At 37.8% G+C, this 18,744-nt stretch overlaps 2 protein-coding genes across 2 annotated transcripts; both read left to right on the plus strand.

Moving 5' to 3' along the window:
- Nucleotides 1-1,023: 1,023 nt before the first annotated feature.
- On the plus strand, nt 1,024-6,385 carry psmb3 (proteasome 20S subunit beta 3). The gene is made up of 6 exons (XM_053497796.1): nt 1,024-1,165; nt 2,146-2,330; nt 3,596-3,703; nt 4,781-4,958; nt 5,840-5,934; nt 6,214-6,385. The coding sequence occupies exons 1-6, from the start codon at nt 1,163-1,165 to the stop codon at nt 6,260-6,262; spliced, it is 618 nt and encodes a 205-aa protein (XP_053353771.1). The 5' UTR covers nt 1,024-1,162; the 3' UTR covers nt 6,263-6,385.
- Nucleotides 6,386-9,179: 2,794 nt separating this feature from the next.
- Nucleotides 9,180-16,861, plus strand: slc19a2 (solute carrier family 19 member 2). The gene is made up of 6 exons (XM_053497767.1): nt 9,180-9,372; nt 11,374-11,925; nt 12,452-12,692; nt 12,855-13,047; nt 13,522-13,663; nt 15,514-16,861. The coding sequence occupies exons 1-6, from the start codon at nt 9,244-9,246 to the stop codon at nt 15,694-15,696; spliced, it is 1,440 nt and encodes a 479-aa protein (XP_053353742.1). The 5' UTR covers nt 9,180-9,243; the 3' UTR covers nt 15,697-16,861.
- The last annotated feature ends 1,883 nt before the right edge of the window (nt 16,862-18,744 follow it).

Below are 18,744 nucleotides of genomic sequence, written 5' to 3' on the forward strand. Positions count from 1 at the left end.
CGAGGTGCCTTCTGGGAAACTGAGTCTACAAACAAAAACTACAAACACAAAACAGTGCCCTCTAGTGGAGAACCCTCACATGGAATAATAATAATAATAATAAAGGTTTATTTCCATCTTTTTTTTTTTTTTACAGCTAGGAACTGTCTAATTTAAAGGTTTTTGTTGTAAGAATTATGGTTAAAACGTATAATTATTTCACAAAGAAGACAGGAAACTATTTAAACTAAGACAAAAACATTAAATATGTAAATGCTGTTGGACTATTGTTTATTATAAATAACCACAGTAAATTTATTCGGCAATTCTGTGAAACCCTCATTTCATCACACTAGCTAGGAGGTAGAAGAGATAAAAGTAATTTGTACCGTTATTATTACAACATAAATCTTTAAATTAGACCGTAATGAGCTGTAAAAAAGATGAACTGTCATTTTTACAATGTAAACCCTGGAATTTGCCGGGTATAAACTGTTTTTATACCAACATCTCTACAACAACCAATAACGTTGCTACCGTATTTTTTACGGTAAAGTTCTGGCAACCGCATTTTTTTTACCATAAAATTTATGGTTTATTTTTTACAGTGTATTGTATCTTTCTCGTGACACTGCTCGCACTGGCCTATTGGGTGTTTTCCTATAATATGGAGTGAGCTGTTAATTACACATCATCATATACACATCCTGCTTATAATCAGAAAGAGGATATAGACTGAAAGGAACAAGAGGGGGTGGGGAAGTGTAGCACAGTCCAAAGACCTGGAGATTAGGTTAATTGGTGTTCCCAAATTGCCCGTAATGTGTGAATGAGTGTATGAGTGTGTGCCCTGCGATGGATTGGCACCCTGTCCAGGGTGTACCCTGCCTCATGCCCCAACCCTCCTGGGATAGGCTCCAGGCCCCCCGTGACCTTGAATACAGGATAAAGCTGGATAGACAATGATTGACTAAGTAAGGAACTAGAGGGAGCTTATGACCAGAAGGTGGCGGTAATGCAACATGGTGGCTGCCAACCGCCGGTAAACACCAAGAAGAAGAGGAAGACTGGGCGGAAGTAGTTGCTGAGCGAAATTGTGTAGTCACTGTGTTTCACCGGTCTCAAAGCTTTTTTGTGAATTAAATAATTCCGCACTTTGCTTGGTTTCTTCATTACCGTCAACATGGTAAGAGACTCAGCAATAATCTGTTTTTCTGTTGTACTAAACATCAACATCTCTGCCGCGCAGGATTAATTAAAGTTGGACAAAGCTAGCGTGGAGCTTAGAATGCCATATCATGGTCACATTTTATATCCGAAACTATAGACAAGTAAAATGTTTAAGTCGGTTTCGTTTGTTTTAGAAATAAATTACCTAACTGTGACCGACTGGGCTGTTTTTATGGTGAAGTTGTAACTCTCTCCATGTTTTAGCTAGCTGGGTATGCTAACACTGCTAAGCTGACTAAAGAGAAAATAAAAGTACCGGACTGCTTGGTCCTGCTACTGCTATCAGAGCTAACGGTAGCTAGCAGTGCTTTAGCATGTAATGATGGAGCTAGCTCATAATTATTCTGCCTAATATAAAATCCTGTGTGAAAGATTAAATATTGTTATAAAAATATCACAGGTGTATTTCACTGTACTAACGTTAGCATTCTGTTAGTATTCCCTGCATCTATTAATAATTAATAAGCGTCTTCAGTCTGTGTTCAGACCTTGTGCACTGTTCCACAGATATTATATTATTAAGTATAAACATTTTAATATTTTTGTTTTTATTTTTTACCATTCAAGTAGAAAGATTGTTTAAAATTTTAGTTGCTTGAGGAAATATTTTATAATTTTGTTATCTCTCCTTGCTAACCTTACCCATTCTTTAACGGTGCCAATACTTCTAGAATTACTTTAAGACTTTTCAGTATATGTACAGTCTGTAACTGTTTTGTTTCCTTTGAGGTTTTACGCTGCATCACGATGCAGAAGTATAGCATTTAGCAGTGCACTGTGAAATCTTGTCAATTCCAAGCACAATGTATTTTGGCAGTGTGTGTTATTACATCTTTTATTCAATTGCTGTTTTTTATTATTTTATTTTTTATTTTATGAAATGTGTAGACTTTATTCTCCTTCTAATCCACTGTTAACCCTGTCCTGTTATTACAGTCTATAATGTCATATAACGGAGGGGCTGTCATGGCCATGCGTGGGAAGGAGTGTGTTGCTATTGCATCTGATCGGCGGTTTGGTATCCAGGCCCAGATGGTCACCACAGACTTTCAAAAAATCTTCCCCATGGGTGACAGACTCTATATTGGCTTGGCGGGACTGGCCACAGATGTGCAGACAGTGTAAGTACATTACAAAGCCCTGCCATTAGTCACTAATTATTATTCCTATGTATAGGAGATCAGATTTACATTAAAACAGATCTCAATATGATTGTTCTCAGCTGCAAAAAAGCAATGTTTGGAAAATCTGATAAAAATTACAAAATGAAAATGTACACATTGTCAGTATTTAATCATGTAAAAGCCAATTATCACACTATAACACTTTGTGTTTAGGTGTATTTAAGTGTTTTAGGTACTTTTTTTCTCATTACATATCTGATTAATTGAAAATGCTTGAATTTATATGGATAAGAAGGACAGCAAAAAATCTGCCGTACTGGTTAAAAATTTTTTTAGCAATATTTATACTGACCAGTTTTATTTATTTATTTTGGCTGCAGAGTCACATAAACATAACACTGCTTTTACATCCATGTTGCGCTACATTCCTGCTAATGTACAAATCTTTGCATTCAAATAAAATGATAATGCTAGAATATTACCAAAATTAGTGAGCAGAAAGAAATGCACTTGTAATATTATTAGTATTTTTATTACTACAACAACATATCTATCCATTACAGAAAAGCTAAAATCCTTTTAAACAGAACCGTTTTGCTTTTCCTTTTCATTTCCTTTGGGTCTTTTTTTTTTTTTTTTTTTTTTTAAACTAGTGATGTGTTCAGCACTAATGGCTTGTGTGGCCATATCTGCAGCATGAATTAGCTGGGTTTGGAGCTGAATGCGCATGTGATGCGTTTTTCACTTTTGCAACTTTTTTATGACAGTAAAAGTCATACACAGGCTGCACTTAAAAATCAATGTGTTCATGGCTATTTGATATGCAAGTGCAGCTTTTCTAAATCCCCGCTGATTTTGGCAGTATTCTAGAGTCATACTTTTGCTTTTTGTTCTGTTGGTGGTGAACACGTTTTTCAGTATGGGTCATCATGTTCATTTAATTGTGGGAAGCCAACAAATTCTATTAATTAAGCAGCCTTAAACACACCTACTTGTTAAAAAGTTTTTCTTTATTTTTACAGTTTTTTCTACATCATCAACCAAGACTAAATACTGAAGTGCTAACAAAGCAAAGCTCTTGTATATTTTAGATTCTTTAAATAATAGCCAACACTTTGTGGTTTGGTTTATTGGCCCATGTTTTATAGTTCTGATTTTTTAGTATTGTTATTCAACAGTGTAGAAAAAAGTGAAAAAAAATCAACTAGTAATTTACATTATGGCATATTTATTTGATTACTCCCTTTTATCCATCTTTCCAGATCTCAGCGGCTCAAATTTCGTCTCAACCTGTACGAGCTGAAAGAGGGTCGTCAGATCAAGCCCAAGACCTTCATGAGCATGGTGTCCAACCTGCTGTACGAGAGGAGGTGGGTGCTGTGACACTGTTCACCTTTATTTTACAGGAAATAGAAAGAGATCATGACTTTCCTAAGCTAGCAAATAGCAGCTGACAGCAATCATGCCTTCTTGTATTCAGAGAAATAAAACGCAGTTCTTGTTGGCAATCTCATAACTGAGATTTAATATTCTCATGATAACTGCTAAAGCATTTTAATTGAAAAGCTCAGGTGGGGAACAAGGGCATCTGTTTACTTGCTACAGAATCAGTCTAGAAAGAAGTGTTATAGTTATAAGTAACCATGGTCTTTAAAAAATAATGAAATATTAAGTTGTTCAATTTCTTATTTATTACCATATTAAGAAGTAAACATTAAAAGGAACAACAACAACAAAAAAAACATTAAACAGCTTAGATATGTCACATCAAGCTTTAGGCATGCAATGAGGAGAGCGAGAGAGACAAGTCTTGTAATATAACAAACTGGGAGGCAATTTCAATAAGCATTTAAAGCAAAATATTTTTTTTTGTGGTCAAACACATCCACACAATTGCAAATACTATACCTAGTATCAGGTGGATTGGAATTTTGTTCTAAACAAACTTGGTAAATTACTAAAAAAAACTAAAGTAAATTGCTCCTTCTACTACACAGGGTCAGTGTGTCAATAGTTTAGAGCATCTGCCAGTGTGTGAATAGTACTGTGCAAAAGTCTTGAGCCACCCCTCATTTCTTTATGTTGATTAAGAATCTGTCATGATCTGCACCTGTTTCTCACTGGCTCATGCCTTAAGTTATTTATTCTTATGTTGCTATAGTATTGTTAATTATTAGATAAGTTTAAGGTCTGTTTAAGGAACTTAAGAGTGTCCTATAATATTTGTTTGGCTGCCTCTCGGAGTTGCAAAATTAAAAGCTTAGAAAGGAGCATTGTGTAAAAGCCTTGAAAGGTTTCACCAAATAAGCAACAAGGGGGTTTGGTGTTTTCTTTCCTTTAAACCAGACAAAGGCATTTAGCTGTGGAAATATTTCGTCTGTACTCTCTGAAGAAAGCTTTGTAGTGCTCTTATATGTAAACAAAGCTTCCTGGATCTCCTTTGTTAGGTTTGGGCCGTACTACATTGAACCTGTGATTGCTGGTCTGGACCCGAAAACCTTTGAGCCTTTCATCTGTTCTTTGGACCTGATCGGCTGCCCCATGATAACAGAAGATTTTGTGGTCAGCGGCACTTGTTCTGAGCAGATGTACGGCATGTGTGAGTCATTATGGGAGCCTGACATGGTGAGTGGAGTACAATACTGAGCATAACGTCTGTGCATAAATTCTGTTAATATGATCACTATAACTTAGTCAGTCTGTATGTCGGTGATTGATGCCTCATCTAGCCATTAGTGATGTGGTTTAACATATTAAGGCCAAGAAGGCATTGACAATAGGGTCAAACTTCCTTCACAAAGTGTAATGTAAATTTTGAACTCACTCCTGGACTTAATTTACTCCAAACAGTCTGAGCTTTTAAGCAACATCTACCTCACATTGACAGCATGATGTGTATGTATGTATACACAGTGCCTCCACCCAGTTTCCAAAAATGGCACGATGGTACATCCAAGCACACTGCTGTGTTCGGTGATCCTTAATGAGTTAAAGATGCAGTGCATTCAATTTCCATGGCTGTTTGTATTAGGTTACAAATACAAAGTTTCAGCACTCACCAGTCATTTTCTGAGAGATTGGAACACCTGAATGTTGAAAATCAACAGATAACTTGTCATTAACATGCGGAAGAGATGCATCTGTCTGTGAAAACTGACATACATGACTCAATTAAAGGAGTTTCTAGGAGGCCAGCATTTTAGACGTGAAGCGGGCAGTCCAATCATGGCTGCGGAAAGTCCAGACTAGTGAGGAAACCTCAAACAGTTTTAATGTTTAATACATACATTACATAGTTGTAATACTTCAAAACCTCTAAATAAAGTTTATGAGTCAACAAACATTAGTCCTATTGAATTAGGTCAGATTGAAAATCCCAGCACCCAAAAATCTAATTGAATCGAATCAGATCTCGATCAGAACATTCTACCTGTGGCTCACAGCTCTAGTTGGTGCATAATATTCTTGTGTGTGTGTTCTGATCTGTTATTTATTATTCTTTTCAGGGGCCAGAGGATCTATTTGAGACTATTTCACAAGCAATGCTTAATGCAGTCGATAGAGATGCTGTTTCTGGAATGGGCGTCATAGTGCATGTCATGTAAGTATACGACTGCTTACAATTCTCAACAGGAAATCTTGCATTAATGACTGAGGAATTTTAATGTAGTAAACCCGCAGAGGCTGGTAGCCGTCCGTTCAATTTAATTACATAGAAGCATATCACCATACAGTGATAGTAAGTGAAGATTGTGTAGATTAATTACACAAATTAATTCATTCTAAAGTCAGTAGAATTTTAGTTATTCTGAACAGATTGTGTCTGGATGTAAAAGTTGGTAATGCATAATTTGCAATTGTTTATTTTTCTGATTCACAGTGAGAAAGATAAGATAACTACACGCACCCTGAAGGCCCGAATGGACTAACAATGCAGATGCCACTGTGTTCCATTTTTTTGAAAATTCTTATTTCTATGTAATAGAAAAACAACATTTTGGACACATTTTTCCTTTCAGTTTTGTTATTCAATAAATTGTGCTAGTGTTTGATTTTGTCTGCTTGTCCTTTACTCTAAAAATCTTAAAGGTTAAAATGTGAAAGATCTCTGGACAATTAGGCTGGTAATAAATGTAAAGATAAAGCCTGTACAACTATTTTTATTCACTTTAATATAATGCAATAGATTGATACGTGCTATCCATAAAGTACATAGTTTCTTTAGCTCATTGCTGAATAACACCTTTGTCTAAACGTATAAAACATTTAGATATATTATATAGCACACGTTAAGATTTGCATAATAAAGTCACCATCGACTTCATTAGGTACACCTGTTTACACTGCATCTCAATGCAAAAATATAATCCGCCAATCATATGGCAGCAACTCATTGCATTTGTGCATTTAGACATGACCAAGATAATCTGCTAAAGTCCAAAACAAGTATCACAATAGGAAAGAAAGGTGAGTTAAATGACTTTGAACATGCCATGGTTGTTTGTGTCCAGACAGGTCTGGTCTGAGTATTTTAAGACTTTTGATAAGGGATTTTCACACAGAATGGTTTAAAAAAGAAAGAATATCTAGTGGGCGGCAGTGGACGAGACATCAAATTTCTTATTGATGCCACTGGGGAGCGGAAAATGAGCAGACTTGTTTAAACTAAAAAACTGCACAAACAAACCACAATAGGTTGTCACCGCTGTCAGCTAGGAACATGAAACAGAGGCTACAATTCACATGGGCTATTTAAAATTGCCCAACAGAAAATTGCTAATTTTTTCCCTGATCTGATGATGCTTGATTTCTGCTGCGACATTCAGATGGTAGGGTCAGAATTTTGTCTAACAACATGAAAGCATGGATCCATCCTGTCACGTCTTACTGGTTCAGGCTGGTGTAATGGTCTTGGGGATATTTCCTTAGCACACATTGAGCCCCTTAGTCTCAAGCATCATGAGCATGTCAATCAGTTTATGACTACAGGATATCTTGCCTTGTCACAAAGATAAAACTAGTTCACTGTACTCAAACGGCCTTCACAGTCACCAGATTTAAATTGAATAGAGCACCTTTGGGATGTGGTCAAAAAGACATTTGCAGTACAATTGCTCAAGCAGTGTCTGCTTGATTTCCTCCTGAAGATAGTGTACAGAAATTTGCCACAGAGGTGGCTTCAAAAAGAACGTCCAACAACATATTTCCTTTATCCATTAACTAAACCAGCTGATTCTGAAACAGCTGGTTCAAAAAGAGGTCGCTTTTTCACATATCTAAATCTACAAATGAAGAATATCTATATTTTGTTCTAAAATCTGATTGTCTTCAGAAAAAAAGGAATTGGTTTTGCTGTTCCAATATTTATGGACTGTGCTGTGTATTACAGTGAAGGTTTAATTAGGTTGTTTTCTTGCTGGCTGTGTTGAGATTTATTTAATTTGTTTGTTTTTTTAAGTCACCTTGGCTTTATGAATATATGATTATGCTGATTCTGACAACACTTCAGCCAGATAGCAAGAATTAATTAATAACATTGCATGTTTCGTGCACAGGGAGAACTATAATACAGGGCACATGTTATCTTAATATTTTAGCCACTACTGTACATATGTCACAAAGCCATTCCAGGGAGTCCTGACTGGATAGTTATCATATTGCATTCACACTGTTGTTGTTGATTAATAGACACTAGAGGTTTACCCGTGGCTCCGTCTGTCTACATGGCATATATCTGCAATTTTTTTTTTAGCATCCAGGGCTTTTTTTCATTCACAAATCTGCTGCCATTAGGACACCTGAGCAACTGGGCCCTGGGCTTTACAATAGATTTTGCTGCATCACTCATATACATACTATACACATATACAAGTGAAACCTTACACATTTAGAGTACACAAATACACACTAACGAACTCAACAAATATTTAGTGCAAACTTACATCAGTCTTATATAGTGTGTAAAGTGTATATAGGGTGCACCAGGAAGGCGATGGTGCAAGGTGCTTGGGCTGCTCACCATTGCTTGCAACTATATTTATATATTATGTCATAATGGTATTAGTATTTTTCCTTTAAATGCATATTCCCTCTGTGCCCACTGTCTTTCTGTTGTGCCCGGGTGGCAACAGCGCTGTTCCAATCATCATTGCAATTATTATTATAATTATTATTAATGTTAATATTATGATTTTTATATAGGTAGCACAGCCCCTCAGTGGCTAGCATTGTCAGAGGCAGCTCCAGTGTCCAGGGTTTGATTTCACCTTGAGTCTGTGTGCATGGAGTTTGCATGTTCTCCCAGTGCTTGTGGGTTTCCTCCGGGTACTCCGATTTCCTCCCACAGTCCAAAGACATGCAGATTTGGCTAATCGTTCTCAAATCACCTGTATTGTGTGAACGAGTGTGTGCGGGTGAATGTGTGTGTGCCTGCTTCGTCCCCTAAGTCTCCTGAGATAGGCTCCAGGCGCCCAGCAACCCTGTACACAGGATAAAGCGGTGTAGACAATAAGTGTGTGAGTAATATTAATATTATTATTATTAGTTTTGGCTTTGTGATTAGAACTGTCGCCATGTTTCTCCGAAGTTGGGGGTCTGAAACGCATTTCCAGTCTTTGTGTGTGGACTTTGGCATGGTGTTCCTATAACATGTTATTCCTGTTTGTTTGTTTTTCCACAGTACCGACTCCCAGAGCTTCAGAGGTATGTGTATTCCACGGGGCGTGGCGGAAGGCGGAGCTTTCTGAAGGCGGGGGAGAATCGAGCTAAACGATTGGCTCGCGGCGCTTCTCTGTGTGTGTCGTCATTTTCCTGCGTCAGACATGTGAGAGTGTGTCATAGCCGGAAAGCAGTCCGAACGCCGCACGAGCTTAGCGCCAAGGTCGTGTGTTTGTAATCTCCGTGGTTAAAAATGTCTGAAACGTGGATTTATCCCACAGTGCTTTTGTGTATTTATGGGTTCTTCACCAATATCAGACCGTCAGAGCCCTTCCTCACCCCCTTCCTGATGGGACCTGACAAAAACCTGACCGAGACTGAGGTGAGTTACTGAAACGGTGATGCAACGTCAAGCGAAATTGACCCACCAAAGGACCTTATGTTACTGTTTAATTTTATTTGCATAGCACGTGGTTGTCGTCGCATAGCAGTTTTACAGAACCAAAAGAAAATGAGTGTGAAAGGTGTAAGAATCAAATTATCCATGAATTAAAGTAGAATTAAAGTATCTATGATTCAAAATGATCAGATTGTCACTGATTGGGAAGCTGAGGTCGATGGGAACAAGGAGGAAAAAATCTCCCTGAGATTGCAGTAGGAAGAAACCTTGAGAGGAACCAGACTCAACAAGGGAACCCATCCTCATTTGGGTGAAAACTGATAACAGGGATTGATCTGCATCATCCTGTGTCTTAGAAGGCTAGAAGTTCAGTACAACAGATGATGTATTTAAGTCAATATGGAGTCTGGTTTGTTATTGGAGCCTGAGGTACAAAACTGTAGGACAGTCCAGTCCTGACCTATTGAGCAACAGCAGTTACACGTCCTCAAAGAGCAGCTGTCTGCATCGGTCAAGATCTTCATGGCAATATATTTTTCGCATCCCCAGTAGAACACATGGGCTGAGATCTCCCACCAGTAGCATAGCATCAAGATGATTCAGACGGGTCCAGGGGATCGCTCGCGGCTCTCGCGCACCATGGGTAGTTACAGACAGAGGAAGAGGAGAAGAGAATCCTTTTTTTATTTGTGGATGTGTCTTTTAAAACAACCTTTATTGTTTTATCAATGTACCAATACATCTCATTTTATTTGCATATTTGCAAACATTTGACTCTCTCTCACACACAACAGACAGATTTTGCGAAGGGTGATTATGTGAGTAGGTATGCATGTCTTTGGACTGAAATTTCACTTTTCATTTCATGTTTCTTTGATGGGTGTATCGATTTTCACTTTTATCTCAGCTTCTATATGGCTTGCTTTTTTCTCTCAGCCAGCCTTCTGAGGTCTTCGGCTTATCCTTCTTAACAAGAAGCGGCAGTATTCAGAGGCAAAATTCAGGCTCGGACCCTGGACAGAGCTGTTAATTGTTTAAATTAATCTAACAGGGTGGACCTGCGACCACACAGGAATAAACACTTTCCTGTCTTGTGCTCCAATTTTTGGGGTCATGTGAGAAATTGGTTCAAAAAAAGGTCGCTTTTTCACATATCTAAATCTACAAATAAAGAATATTTATATTTTGTTCTAAAATCTGATTGTCTTCAGAAAAAAAGGAATTGGTTTTGGTGTTCCAATATTTATGGACTGTGTATTACAGTGAAGGTTTAATTAGGTTGTTTTCTTGCTGGCTGTGTTGAGATTTATTTAATTTGTTTGTTTATGGCTTGGCTTTATGAATATATGATTATAGAGGAATGTAAATTTAGAAGCGTTCAGGTCAAACCAGGACTTGTGATGAAAATTCTCCTGAATTTACATTTACATTTACTGAATGATGTTGTACAACCGATTCTCATATACAGAAGACTTAATGAGTGATGAAACTCTTCGTCACAGAAAAACATTTCAATGGTGGAAACATTTTGAAGAAAGCCGTATGTCTGTGAGTAATGATCCCGGCCGAGGAGGCTCAGAGTCCACTGCAGTTGTTTCTGTGACCATTCTGCTGATCCATAAAAAATCGACAAATAACTTGTCACCAACTTGTTGAAGAGATGCATCTGTCAGTGGGAACTGTGCCCACAATCATTTACAAACACCACTTGCACTTTACAGGAATCCGATTGAAATGATTGGACGCACAATGGGAGACTTTTGAAATAGAGGTGTTATATGGTGAGCCAGTGCAGGTGATGAAGTACTGGTTTCATATGATTGCACGGTCACGTATTGGTGGAAAAGAGCGTTGTTCGGAAGGCTTAAACCTTTGGGTAAAATGACAAAGATTAGAGTAGCAACACTTTTTTTTTTAGCAAAGACCTGACATGTTTAAAAGAAAGGATGGAATCTAACCTGATATCTAATGTTTTCTTTCTAGGTTATGAATAAGATCTACCCAATATGGACATATTCCTACCTGGTCCTACTGTTTCCTGTTTTCCTGGCTACTGATTACCTGCGCTACAAGCCTGTGCTCATCCTCCAGGCAGCCAGCTACATCATTACATACGCAATGCTGGTGAAAGCCCAGGGTGTGCTGGCCATGCAGTTTCTCGAGTTCTTCTTCGGTATAGCTACAGCCACTGAGATTGCTTACTTTTCATACATCTACAGTGTGGTCGAGCCGGCGCGTTATCAGAAAGTGACCGGTTTTTGCCGCAGTGTTACTTTGCTGGCCTCAGCTGTAGGATCACTTATTGGTCAGATACTGGTGTCAGTGGCCCAAGTTCCTTTACTTTACCTCAACATCATCTCACTGTCTTCGTTCTGTGTGGCATCCCTGGCACCATGGTTTTTACCCATGCCCAGCAAGAGCCTGTTTTTCCACCAGGAGGAAAGCGCGCCTGAGGACAAGGCAGGAAAGGAGCTTGTTAACAAGTCTGAGGACCACGAGTGGAAAATGCCGAACAATCTGAATAAAGACGACACGGTTGGTATTGTTGTCACTCACTAATAATTTGTTAAAAGTTAAGGTGGGCAATATGTAAGGCAACATGTAAAACATGACAAATGGAAAATTAGCTTCCATTATCTGTCATAACCTATCGGATTTAAGCACGGTGGTATAAGAATCTATGCATCTCTATAAAGCTTGATGTCCTAAAAAATAAAAAAATCACAATGCACTTTTCTGAAACTTCCCCAGTCTCATCCTCACTTTTCCATTGCTAGCTATGTTTACATGAGCAATATTTGTTCAACAAGATTAAAATCAATTTAATAAGAGATTGCAGTTTACATGTTTACTCGGCCATTGATCTGATCTAGTGCGTTTACTAGGGATGAAAATCACCACAGGGCTAACCTGTTATCACAATACCTAGGTGCTGATTTGATTTGTATTGCAAAATTGTAATAAAACATTTTAGAGATTTGGAGTCAGGGTGCCAATATTCAAATTTAACTGATATAAATATGTGTGTGTGCTGCGAGGTAACCGCATTTGTTTCCGTCAGGTTTTTACAGAGAATACTGGTAGCACTGGAGGTCTGGTAGAGGTCTTGAAGACTCTGGGAGCAGATTTCGTGAAGTGTTATTCATGTCGCACACTCCTGGCCTGGTCAGTGTGGTGGGCGCTGTCTACCTGTGGTTACTTCCAAGTGATAAATTACTCTCAGGTCCTGTGGGAGAATATCATGCCTTCGAATAAGTTTGAAATCTACAATGGTTATGTAGAGACGATATCTACGTTGCTTGGTACGTTGAAGCTCTTTTCTCTAATTGAAATAGGTTTTTAAATGTAATGAAAATTGTACTGGCTTTCTGCTTTTACCATCTCAGAGATTTAACATGTAATTAAATTTGCCATGCTTGGATTTTCTGATATTTTTTTTTATTACTTTTTTTCCCCCCTCCCAGGTGCCCTTGCTGCTTTCGGTGTAGGTTTGGTGAAGGTGCCGTGGGCAGTGTGGGGTGAACTTGCACTCTTTATTTTCTCCATGGTCATTGCTGTGGCTGTGTATGTCATGCACATTGTCAGGAATATCTGGGTGTGCTACGCCTCTTATGTGGTCTTCCGAACCACCTACATGTTGCTCATCACCATAGCAACGTAAGAACGAGTTCACTCCATATGTCAGTCCACTGGTTTCAAATGGATCTTCATTTGATATTTCTGAACCATGCTGAGGGTTAACTTGAGAAATGCAGCATTCAAACTGTGGGGAAGAGCAGGGTCATTACAGCGCTTTTCAGTATACATACACTAACTGTACTAGTACTGTAGGATAGGTTTAGGCATTGTGTAAAAACTGTCGAGGAAAGAAATGCATTCTTTAAAATATGCTTTCAAAAGCCTATAATAATATGCATGCCTAAAAAAAATTATGTTCACCGTTTTGACAAACTAATAACGATAATGAGGAAGCAATTAACAAGATTGTTTTAAAACTTTAATACCAATGTCACTAATTAAATAATTAGATGTGTACTTGACCTTTTAATTCCAACCTCTTGGACAAAATTATTATTATTTTTTTTCCTCTTTCTTTAACCCTGAATGTGAAATTTTTCTTTATTCCTGCAGATACCAGATTGCGGCTAATCTAAGTATGCAGAGATATGCTTTAGTCTTCGGTGTGAACACCTTTGTGGCATTGTTGCTGCAAACACTGCTTACTGTGATTGTGGTCGACTCTGTCGGCTTGAGCCTCGATATTATCACCCAGGTAAAAACACAGTATATATACATTTATACATGTACTGATATAGAGAGAGAGAGATAAAGAAAAAGATGGATAGATATACAGTGCATCCGGAAAGTATTTACAGCGCAGCACATCCACATTTCGTCATGTCACAGCCTTATTCTAAAATAGATTAAATTTATGTTTTTTTCTCAGAATTCTACACACAACACCCCATAATGACAACATGGAAAAAGTTTACTTTTACTTGTAATTAGTTACTTAGTAACGTCCCCCAATACTGGAAATAACACGTCTGGCATTTGGTAATTAAGTAACAACAGCAACAGTCAGTTGTTACTTTAAGTTCAGCTCTTCGGGAATAGTTCTTGCAAGAACAATATTGTCAGGTGCTTTTGCAAAACCCATCAAGCTTTATGATGAAGCTATTTCTCATGAAGACCTTTCCAGTAAAGCAAGACCATAACTTACCTGAGCTGCAGAAGAGAAATTCATTTAGAGTTACCAGCCTCAGAAATCACCAGATCATAGCAGACACATCTCGATATCAAGTGCTTAAAGGAGATGAACAGTTCAGCATTGCTTTACAATGTAGAAAGAATAACAGAACAGGAGAAACCATGGAATTAGAAGGTGTGTCCAAACTTTTGACGGATGATGTGTATAAAAATTATGTATGCGTGTGTGTGTGTATTTCACATGCCTGTACTTGAGGAGTTTTTATTCTCCTTTTACTCTACTGTAATCCATCCTTCAGCAGATATTTGTCTTTTTTTTATTATTTTTTTAACTTCACTACATTTCTGGATGGCGTTGCTGAATGGTGCATAATATTTGATGTAGGACTATCGACACCTGCCGACTAATTTGCGTTTCCTCTTAACAATTCTTAAACACACTTAATGCTTAATAATGTAGCAGGTGTTTGACAACAGAAATAGCTAGTTGTAGACAGTGACAAACATGTTTTCATTTTTCTATATAATACAGTGTATAATTTTAACTGTAAAGACAAGGTAACTTTCTGATTGCATACCATGCTATAGTGTAGATATATAAGGCTGGACATGCCTATATGTATACTGTACATGCCTGTATACTGTGTATGGCCAAAAGTATGTGGACACCTACATTTCTAAAACGATGAGCTAGTCCCTTGCTCCTTTGTGCTTTACAGCCTCCTTTCCCCTGAGCAGTCTTTCCACTCCATTTTTAGAGTGTGACTTTGAGGCCACGAGATCCTTAGTAAAATCAGGCTGATGTTAGTCTGTTGATGGTGGAGTGGACAAGGTTGTAATGACCTGGCTTTGTGTATAGGCGCATTATAATGCTGAAACAGGTTTAGGCCCTTTAGTTCCAGTAAAGAAAAGTCATAATACTGGAGCTTTGTAACAACGAAATTCCAGACAACTGCTAACACCTTGGGGAAACAGGTAGGGAAGGGTGTACTTATAGGTGTGATTGGCAGTTGCCTGTTTTATTTTGGTTTTTTAGTGAATTTTTATGGGTTTTTTTTTTAAAGACAGTTTTTAAAATGACATTTTCTGGAAAAGTGAGTGCACAATTAGTTTGTTTGATATATTTTTTAAAAATGAAAAAAATAATAGCTAATTATGAAATGCATTTCTGAAGCCTTGTCTTAGAAATAACTTAAATTGTTGAGCCATAACTGACTTGTTAGGATGTGCTCCTCAGGTCAAGAATGGCCATTAGGAATGGTCAAAAAGGTAAAGCAAAGCTGCAAATGGCTTTCTGTTATCTATAAAAAAAAAAGAAAAAATGGCCGTATTCGTTCAGACCACACATAGAAGTTTCTTTTGTAATCATTGTGTTGTAGCTTGTAGCTAACATGTTCCTTTTTCCTTCCACAGTTCCTGATCTACGGTAGTTACTTTGCTGCAATTGCGGTAATCTTCCTCATAGCCTGGCTGTATAAAGTGGCTCAGCGCAGGTGTGCTGCTGCTGCTCAGTCACAAACTGAGAGCACAGACAGTAACCCAGGCTCATCACTTGGAGAGACCTCCATCCCCAAAGAGAGCAGCAGTATTATTTAAGGCATGAGTGAGATCATTTATGATGTATTGTTAAAGCACTTATCTTCTAGGTATGTTTGTGTGCTCAGTGGTTAGAGGTTATACTTGAAAAGACCACAGAGTGAAAACCCACGAAGAAATTGGACCAAAAACTATAATTTAATTTACACTGAATGCACACTACTTACAAGAAGTACGTTAATGAAGGAGAGAGGCATTGGCCAATGCTTGAACAGGGGTCCGTATTTAGACCCAACAATTTATTTTATTGCGCTTAACTGCAAAAATACTGTATACTGTAATATTTTCCCCTACTTTAAAAATGTAACATTTCTAAACGCAATCCATCTTAGCTTCCATCTCCATCTCAGATATTTAGTGATTGGAGTGAACTTCATCCAGAAGTCTGTACAGACATTAATGGCAATAGTTATGCGACAACCAAACACATATCAGTTATTTAGGTATTTGGGTTAACTCCCCTCAACAACACAAAAAATAATCCAATAAACAAAAAAAAATCACTTCTCAACAGTGTTTGACTGATGGTACTTCTAGTTTGTAAGATGGTAGAAACTCATGGTTCTAGTAACCCAGTCTAAGGATATACACTATATTGCCAGAAGTATCGTTCGCCTACTTCCACATGCATATGAATTTAAGTAACATCCGATTCTTAATCCATAGGGTTTAATATGATGTTGGCCCACCCTTTGCATCTGTAACAGCATTAACTCTTCTTGGATGGCTTTTCGCAAGGTTTAGGAGTGTGTTTATGGGAATTTTTGACCATTCTTCCAGGAGCGCATTTGTGAGGTCAGACACTGATGTTTTGGACCTTGCTTTGTGCATTGGTGCACAATCATGTTGGAACTGGTGTGGGGTTGTTTCTCAGGAGTTCGGCTCAGCCCAATAATTCCAGTGAAAGGAATACTTGATGCTTCAGTCTAACAAGACTGTTGCCCCTTCCTGTTCCAACACGACTGCACACCAGTGCACAAAGCAAGGTCCATAAAGACATGGGTGAGCAAGTTTGGTGTGGAGCAACTTGACTGGCCTGCACAGAGTCCTGACCCCAACCTGATAGAATACCTATGGTTGAATTAGAGCGAAAGGTTGTGAGGCAGGCCTTCTCGTCCATCATCAGTGTCTGACCTCACAAATGCGCTTCTGGAAGAATGGTGAAAGATTCCCGTAACCACACTCCTAAACCTTGTGGAAGCCTTCCAAGACGAGTTGAAGCTGTTTTAGCTGCATAGGGTGGTCCAACATCATATTAAATGCTATAAATTAAGAATTGGATGTTACTCAAGTTCGTATGCATGTGAAGGCAGACGAGCCAGTAGTTTTAGCAATATGGTGTATCTAATGATGGAAACTTCAAAAAACTTTTGTAAATCACTTTGGATTAGAGCATCTGACAAATGCCTAAATCAGTGTCTGTGCAACAAAAAAAAGGTTGCCCTGTATGTAGTCTTTAATTTAATCACAGTTAAGCATCAGACAGTAACTGATGTCATCAGTCATTTTAGCTGCTTATCTAGATATTTGTAATATTCACACTGTACTGTCCAAAAGTCTTGGAAAACTGCAAAGAAATGCGGTAAAGTAAAGATGCCTTAAAAAATAGTTTAAATATTTCAACATAAAATACAAAATCAAATGCTGTACAGTGTCAAAATTTGACTTGACAAGTTTTGCTTTATTAAAAAAAAAGAAAAAAGTAGACAGTAGGCATAGGGTAGGGTTTGTACAGTTTAATCTGAAATTCAGCCGTTATATTTTACTGAGCATCTTGGAGAATCTGTCACAGATGCCACTGCTGGAGACATTAACAACGCTGCTTGTTTCTTTCTTTGTATACAAACCCTAGCTACATTCATAACATTTTGTTCTGAAAAGAGGCCTATTGCATAATCCTGCCTCTTTTTTTCCGCTTTGCTGCGGCCTTCAGCAGCATGTTGGGAAAGTCATGTTTAGAAATCTTACGTTTCATATTTTTGGCTCAGCGATGCAGAAGTAAAATGTAAGCATATATATACAAATGTATAGTAAATAAATACTGTCCCTCAGACCTTTGCACAGTACTGTATTTTAGTAGAGTGTATTTGAAGTGCCTGCTAAATAGTTTTCTAAACTTAGTTTTTAGAATCTTTTTTGTTCCATATATAATTATTTTTGACTGAAGCATTTTTAAGGTTCTGATGTGCTGCTTTGTTTTTGAGGTAAATGATAATATCTAAAATTAGTTTGCACTCCAGAGAGCACCTTTTCTTCATCATCATCATCATCATCATCATCTTGTGTTTGTCTCGGTCGTGCTTTGGCTTTCATAAAATGCAGACAGTGGGCTGATTGCTTTAATCTGCTGAAAGAGTTCCCTGTTGCCAATTGCCAAATAATGAGCTCTTGTGTGCTGCAATACTGCTTCGCTTCATTTCAGTGCTTAAGTTGGATGTTTCTCAGATAGCTGTTTAGTTCTGTAATAATTTCCTTTAGCACTCGATTTTCTACCTCTTTCTACTCATTACTTGAATCAAAGTACGTTGGTAGGTAACCTAGAATGTCCCCCTGATTTTTCTTGGCTTGTATTGGTTTAAAGCTTTTTATTTTTTGAATAGTAGTAGTCATGGCACAATTACAGGTTTGTACAGGTTGAAAATAAATTAAGCACAAGTTACCCAGATTAGGGGTATTTCAACCTGTTTTTAATTTCAAGGGTTACATACTTTTTCCACTACCATTCTGGAAGCCATATGATATTTAATTGTGTGGATGTTGTGCCATTAATGCTACCTCCACCCTATAAAATTTGGCTAATATTTTCTTTTCAACTACTTGATGGGATGTAATGCTATTGTATAAGTACAGTGTAAACAACTTCGCACTCGAAGAAGGAGGTACAACAGCACTTTTTTGTTCAACAGCTACACATTTTGCATTAGTTAGAGCAATAATGTATAGATGCACATAGAGTACTGTATATACATGATTTTCCTCATACCAGCAGCACTGAACCGCTCTTGCCTTGAGCTTGTTTTTACTCGTTTTTTTAAATAGAAAGTGTAA

The sequence above is a fragment of the Clarias gariepinus genome, chromosome 6 (genome assembly GCF_024256425.1).
Source record: "Clarias gariepinus isolate MV-2021 ecotype Netherlands chromosome 6, CGAR_prim_01v2, whole genome shotgun sequence".
NCBI lineage: Eukaryota > Metazoa > Chordata > Actinopteri > Siluriformes > Clariidae > Clarias > Clarias gariepinus.